The sequence below is a fragment of the Triticum dicoccoides genome, chromosome 6A (assembly GCF_002162155.2).
Source record: "Triticum dicoccoides isolate Atlit2015 ecotype Zavitan chromosome 6A, WEW_v2.0, whole genome shotgun sequence".
In the NCBI taxonomy this organism is placed as follows: domain Eukaryota; kingdom Viridiplantae; phylum Streptophyta; class Magnoliopsida; order Poales; family Poaceae; genus Triticum; species Triticum dicoccoides.
Genome location: NC_041390.1, coordinates 344775618 through 344783330, shown reverse-complemented (window position 1 = coordinate 344783330; position 7713 = coordinate 344775618). Strand labels below are relative to the sequence as shown.

Sequence of the window (7713 nt, the reverse complement as noted above, 5' to 3'; positions counted from 1 at the left end):
TGTGTCCGTGTTACCATTGTGCCGAGTCTACTAGCTCGGGACCCCTACCCGAGATTTGACTCCATCACCACGTCAAAGTGTTTACTCTCTCTGTAAAGAAATATAAAAGCATTTAGATAACTACTTTAATGATCTAAACGCTTTTATATTTTTTTTACGAATGGATTAGTTTTTATGGAGTAAACGTTACCAATTTGCGTTTGGCAATTACGTACTAGCTATAACTGTGACAACTTAAACATCTAGCAACATAGGAGTAGAACGCATTTGGAACTCATTTCAACCCTAGAGCAGCTTTATCATCAATAGAGTTCATGAGAATCATCGATGAGATAATCCAGCAAAACAAAAGGTTGCATTATTACATACATATCGGTCTAATCAACAAGAATTACGGCCCAAAAGCTTTCCCGTCCCAAAAGCTTGTGGAACTGCCAAGAATTTAAGCTTTCCCATAACAGTTCATACGTGACACCCATACCTAACACTATAAGACGTGTAGAATGTTCAAATTTTTTTGTGGGTTCAAGAAGAAAGTATAATTTGGACAGACAGAAATTTAGACCCGAGCTAGCGGCTTGAGAGTTTGTCGACGTCAATGACGTTCCTGAAGCTCCCGCCGAGCAATGACAGGAGTCCACCCCCGTGCACCCTCCCCTCTGGAACACACAACTCTCCACTCTCCCTGCGCCTATCCGCGGATGGCGACGAGGACTTCATAGAGAGGGGAACCAGCACCTGAGGAGGAATCAGCTCCTGCCTCCCCGGCGTAGGCACCGGCGAGCCGTCGCACTCCGACACCGTGCTCACGCCCGACGAGTACTCGTAGTTCATGGCGCTGGCGGCTGCGGCCGCGGCTGACGAGGACACGATGCCTCGGAAGAGGCCCGGCCCGATCATGCTCCCGCCGCCGCGTCCTCGCTGCTGTGCATGGGACTGGGACTGCGAGGCCACCAGCGTCGCGTGGGCGGCGCAGAGGCCGCTCCGCCCGCGGGCGAACTTGTCGCAGCCCGTGCCGAAGGTGCACCGCTTGCCGCCGCCGTGGGCCTTGCAGAACTCCGTACTCCCCTGCGCGCTCTTGCCGCAGCTGTCGACCTTGCACCGTTTGCCACCGCCGTGCTTCACGCAGAACTCGGTGCGCCCGCGGGCGCTCTTGCCGCACCCGGGCACCGCGCAGCGCTTCCCGCCGCCGTGCGCCACGCAGTAGTTGGTGCCCCCGTGGACGCTCTTGGGGCACACGCCGCCGCCTTCGTGCATGCAGCGCTTCCCGCCGCCGTGCGCCTTGCACAGCGGCGTGCTGCCTTCCGCGCCCTTGGCGCAGCCCTCGAAGACGCACCTCTTGCCGCCGCCGTGGGACTTGCAGTACAGCGTGCTGCCCTGCGCCCCCTTGCGGCAGTCAGGGTACTGGCAACGGCGGCCGCCGCCGTGGGAGATGCAGAACCCGACCTTCCCCTCGGCGCTCCGGATGCAGCCCTCAACCGCGCACCGCTTCCCTCCTCCGTGCTTGATGCATCGCCCGGACTTGCCACGCGCGGCTTTAGGGCAGCTGTTGTATCCACACCGGCGACCTCCGCCGTGGGCAATGCAGTGATCCGTCTTTCCCTCGGCGCTCTTAGTGCAGCCGAGCTGCATACACCGCCGGCCGCCTCCATGGGCCTTGCAGTAGGCCGTTCGGCTCTCGGCACCCTTGTAGCATCCGGGCTTCTGGCACCTCTGCCCGCCGCCATGGGCAATGCACAGGCCTGATGCACCTCTCGCACCTTTGGAGCACCCTTTGAACCTGCACTTCTTCGGAAACCGGCGATGAACCGGCTGTCCACGATCAGTTACACCGGTGACAACATCAGAGCTCACACCGAACGAAGTCTCTGTCATTGTCGTTGCAGAAGGTTCAGGGCTGAATTGAAGGTGATGCTCGGCACTATCATTGGCGTTGTCCGTGTGGTCATCCAGCAGATCATCATGCGCCTCTGCCCGATTCTCTTGAGCAACACAAAGATTCGGCCGAGACGCGAAGAGCAGCGACGGAATGTAGCCACCGGAGCTCCTCCTGGCCGACGTCGAGCTCTCGTCGACACCGGAGAAGGAGATGATGTTTCCTCCAGGCGGTTCAGAATGCTGAGCGATAGCTTCAGCATTACCCACCTGATCATGAAGCCCAAGGGTTATCGTCCCAGGATTAGTGAACGATAAACTCCGGCCAAACAGAGTCACCGGCGCTTTCGACTTGCCTGCTCCTCCGGCAGGCTGCTGGTAATCCACAGAGCTAGGTTCCGGCGACGGACCCAGTCCAAGTACCAGCCTGCACGCATCATCTTGGGCAGAAGCATGACCAGACCGCTGGACACTCCTGTTGCCACGGCTGCAGTTGTCCATTGCCGAACCCCGGAAGTCCAAGGAAAATGAGGTCTGACCATGGCCGACACTAGTGTAACTCGGCGTCAAGTGCCCGGACATCAACACTGCAGAACTGTCGTTCAGGGGCTGGCTTCCACGGTGACGCATATCCGCGTAACCGTTATTCATCTATACCTTTATACACTGAGAACTGACTGAACTGGCCTGTTTATTCTTTGAACATGAACTAACTGAGTGAAGGTGGTGGATGGAGAACAAGTATCTCTGGGCAACAGAAGATCAGTTGATTCTTGATTTGGTATTTCATATGTGCATGAGAGAGAAGACGAAGTCGAAAAATATTAGCAGCAGCGAGGTAACGTTGAATCCGCTACTAACAAAACCTGACGTGTCTGCCCTGTCCATTTACCTTCTGGCCTCAACAAAAATCGTCACCCACAAGGTACTTGAGCCCTGGCAGACTAAACCGTCTGATACAGCGGTGTTCTGATCTGATATTTGATTGACCATCCACTGTTCCTTTTCCTTTTTCTTGATTTATTTATAAATTGTTGAGCATTAGGCAGAAGCAGAGGAGCTCAATTGCCAAGATAATCTTCAAACTACAATGATACTGCAAAAAAGTGGAATTAGCAAGTCAGATGGTGTTCATACCCTACGAGATAGTAGAACTTAACATGACTTCAAAATAGCAATATACAATGCATATTGGAATAAATCAGAGCTGATGAACAGAAAGAACAAATCAGAAATTTCTCAAAATAAAAAGAAACAGAAAAATAAGAGACCAGTTTAGCCATACTTGCACACAACTTCGTAAAAGAATAAATCATTGGCTCCTGAAGAGGATGTTAAATTGCTCAAACTAATGATCATTTGAGGCTACTAGAATCTGCCCTGCCTGTTTTTTTGTGGGGCCGTGGTTGTCCCAGTGGTCTGATTGATGATGTGGCTCCACTCGTACCACAGAAAATCTTGGAATCTAACACAATCATCCAAAGGAGGACTAAACTAGTACTAGTAGACAAACAAAGGTCTGTGGTAGAGTGAATATTCATGAGATGCAGTTCTTGACCAGAGAAGTGAAATGAGTACGGAGATCGAAAAATAAGGGATGACTCATATGAGAAAAATCAATCAAAACCTCGCAAGATTGAAGTTCCTTTTTGGCAAATAAAAATCCTTATATGGCGTATAGAGAGTACGTAGATGGGAAGGTATGACAAACTGGCATAAACGAAGTTATTTGATAGATAGAATATCATCTACCATAGCATATTTGATTGACGAAAGCTCTCTTTTCACCAAAAAGAATCCTCTATCGTCGGAATATCAGGACATAAAGGGCGTGTCAAGCACACAATAGAATAAGTCAAAGCCTCCTTTGCATAAGAGCCACATACCGGTAGACTAAATTTAGTCAAGCAAGTTGAGCAGTATTTGAACCTTTATGACAACGAATCCTCCCGACCCCTATTGAGCAGATAACAGAATCACGCAATCAAATCCCCTTGTTCATACCAATCGATAAATCTGTGAAACACCAGCCCTTGCCGCCGTATCATAGAACTAGCGGATTTGTTTAGACTAGTTCAAGTCGTACCTAATAGCTACAGCTGTAAAATATTATCCCTCCAAGTAGAACCATCTTTGCATGGTCAACATTCATAACCACAAGCATATTTTCAAGGATAATAAGTGTTGATTCAGTTTGCTAGACGATCTGATGTTCAAGTACTCATAGCCGCGGGAAAGAGCACCAGAGATATGGGATGCTACCTTTGTAGCTCCAGATTCAGCCGAGGTCTCCATATAAGCAAACCTTGACCACACGTTGGACAGATTGGCGGTTCTCTACCCAAGAAATTGGTAGTCTAGCAGGACTAGCTAGTACTACCATATGTGAGACATGTCCTGAAGAAGACTGCAAAGGGACCCAGGACAGGACAATTTTACCCTACTTATGGAATTAAGACTGTTTACAAGAAACGACGCAGTTGAATAAAAATGGAAAGTTATGATCTACTCTAAAATGAAAACACAGGAGAAACTACGATCTGCTCTAAAGTGGAAGGAAAAAAACACCCTGTGGCTGGCCTCTGCTAGCACGATCGAATAGCAAACAGTACCTTAACTGCGTACCACCTGAACAAATCGTAGAGGAAAATATAGAGCTCTTTGCTCCCACCACATATATCATAGTATATAATAACTGTGTATAAACTCAATTGTAAATCATGCAAGGAAATCCCACCGATTAAAAAAGAGGAAAATGAGATCTAAATAAGCTTATACGGCTAAATTTCCATAATTACAACATCCAATGCAGAAACCTCAAAACCATCATGAAGGGGCCAGGACTCTGAATGAATCAAGAATCCATTCGCGAACGAAATATGTATGGACAGTTGGACAAGAAACACGCAAACAAACAAGGAAAGGAAACAAAGCAAGAGAGGATAGAGCACCAAATATTTGAGAAGGGAAGAGGGACTGAGGCAGGGAAAAGGCCAGGGAATCACCTAGGATCTATCTCAATGGAGGACGAGGAGGAGGAGCCTCTGCTGTCTTTGCGCAGAGAGGGAGGGAGGGAGGGAGACAGAGAGAGATTCTGTTTTGTTAGAGAGAGAGCGGGGGGTTGGAGGGAGAGAGATTCTGTTAGACAAGGAGGGAGGGCGCGTGTATATGGTATCAGGCTGATGGAGTATTCTGCCTGCGGGGAGGCTCGCCTCGTGGGTGCGCTACGTCACATGACGGTGCCGTCCGTCGGCCTCCCACACGGCGCTCTTCACCCTCCCCACCCCCCACCCCCACCTGGCTCCGGTCGGCTCGCGGCGCAGCCGAGCTGGCATAAATGACTGCCTGATTGGCTCACCTCCCTCTCACATTGTATGGTGCACGTATCGCAAGGGCCCAGTATGGTGGATTCTTCTCCCTTCCCAGGAGCGTTTGCTTTTGTGCAACCGTGACAGCACGTCTGGTAGGTTTGAATCGGGAATTTGATGGCGATGTTTTCAGCATCTGATTACTCATGTTTGTTTTGATCGTAATTGTGTGCAACCCCTCTGAGATGTGTGGTCAATAAGCCTATTTTGACATTTCACAAGTTTGTGAGGTTTGGGAACTCGCCTACCGTGAGGTCAAAGACCTTCCAATGAGTGAAGGATCTTGTGTTGGTACTCATCTTTGCATCTAGTGCTTCCTCGACGAAGAAACATGATTCTGATGACGCTTTTATTACTCCCTTTGTTTTATTCTAAAATATATTTTGTTGCCTCCTACAATGATGCTTATTAATGTAAACGTTGATGCAACCATAGAAAAAGAGGCAACACAAGCTCACACGAGAATGTAAAAAAAAGACATACCGAATCATTTTGTAACCATTAAAAAGCCGCCAAATCACTATGTAACGCTCACACTACGTAATCCTTACGCTAGGTGGAGCAAAGCTCTTCTCGAAATGTACCATCAAGAGAATACAAAACATAATGAGTGACATCTAACCTCTGCATGATTAAGATGCACAAAGTCCACACAAACAGTCTCGCAATATAAAAAAAGACATGCCGACATAAATAAAGTTGTATAAGACAAAAACTATGCCTATATTGAGGAGGTGGAGGTCCTATCCAAGGACTATGTTGCCATCCATGTTGGTTAAAAACCTCCCTGGCTAATGATGCCTGACAAGTGTAGGGGGTCAACTATACATCTTCTTGACAAGTAAGAGTATCATTCTCGCGAGGAGTTGAAGTAAATAATAATTGCAAAAATAGCAAGGTTTCCCTGCAAGTAGTAAAAAATGTAACAATTTAGTGTTTCGTGGGATGTTTGAGCAACGAAATGTGATCAACATTAAAAAGTAAAAGAGTGCATCAAGTGGCCAGATCCTTGATAATATCAATGACAAGCCGGTTGTGTTACTTATGATGATCAAACGTTCTTGACGACATCGGGATAATGGCATAGTTTTTAATTTCCATGTATCACTTGCATTCATTGTTGTTGCTTAGTCGATGTTGTATGGATGGAGCCTAACATAATGTGTAGCAAAATCATTGAATACAGATACTTATCATTGTTCTCTCGATAAGTAACGCAAATATCCAGATCTACAAAGGTAAATACCTAACCATAGCTATAACTTCCTTTAGGGTCTCTATTCACCCCTTATTTTACAACTCATTAATTGAGAGAATGACAATATCTGTCATTCCGACCTCCCATCCTAAATTTAATATGGAATTATGCTCTTCTCTAGGTCCATATAGGTGAAGTCTCATGAAGTCAGCGTTCTCATAAGACTGTTAGAGAATTACACTACAACATGATTAATGAACAACCTTTATTGCAAATAAATATGGCACTTGTTAACTAGCCTTCCTTCTCCCATATCCTCAAGAACACAAAGGGAACCGTTCCACCACATCATGGCGATTATGTTTAGTATGATAATGATAATTATCACAATATGAAAGTAATGATCTTTCACCAATAAAACACAAGACATCAACTACTATAACAACAATTACCAACCATAAGTACAAATGGTGATCCAACGCCCATGCGGCCCTCTCCCAGCCGCACTTGGCGCGACTCGAGTGGAGGGGGCGTTGTGATACAAATTCCCCCTAGAAAGCCGCTCGTGTCACCTGGCCCAGATCTACCCAGATCCTCTGTGGGTGAACCTTCTTTTGGTGTGTCACCAAGATCTTCTGCGCCATAGCTACAAATAACTCCGCCAACATCTACATGTGCACCACCAGAAACTCCTCTTAGGCGCAATACCATGTCCGAATCTTGTATCTTCAAACCCAAAGAGTACACTGACAATACAAAAAGTATGATAAGCTTATGAAGTGTGGATTCCTTACTAGTACCAGTGAGCCGGTTCATTTGGATTCACTTGGATGACGCTCTTTCTCATGAGGAACGGAAGAAGGCTATGTATTATGAGTACCTAGCACATATTAAAAATAGAACATGACGCTTAGTCCTAACAGAGAAAGGCATACATGTGATTGACTAAAAATGGATTTACAAAATTAAAAGTAAATCAGATGAGAGCATAGATGGATACAAGGCTATACTAGTTGGAAATGGTTTTAAACAAAGTTTTCGTATAGACTATGAAGATACCTTTAGTCCACCTGTTAAGTTTGCTATCTAAACTTATAAAATCTATTGTTGTAGCTAGGGTGAAGTCTACTACAACTAGATGTTCAAAACGTGTTTCTTCATGGTGTTCTTGAGGAAGAAGTGTTCACCTAGAAACCACTAAGATATAAAAGTAAAAGCACACCTCAGTCTGTATGTAAGTTAGATAAAGCTTTGTATGGAATGAAGCAAGCC

General features: G+C 46.5%; 1 protein-coding gene across 1 annotated transcript; it reads right to left on the bottom strand.

Annotated features, from left to right (window-relative positions):
• Positions 1–274: 274 nt before the first annotated feature.
• LOC119316886 lies at positions 275–4983 on the bottom strand. Its single transcript, XM_037591269.1, has 2 exons — positions 4881–4983; positions 275–2971 (listed from the first exon to the last, which is right to left on the bottom strand). The coding sequence occupies exon 2, from the start codon at positions 2524–2526 to the stop codon at positions 571–573; it is 1956 nt and encodes a 651-aa protein (XP_037447166.1). The 5' UTR covers positions 2527–2971; positions 4881–4983; the 3' UTR covers positions 275–570.
• Between the last annotated feature and the right edge of the window lie 2730 nt (positions 4984–7713).

Excerpts from the sequence above, each read along its gene's own strand:
- LOC119316886 (XM_037591269.1), bottom strand. The coding sequence starts at position 2,526 with ATGAATAACGGTTACGCGGATATGCGTCACCGTGGAAGCCAGCCCCTG.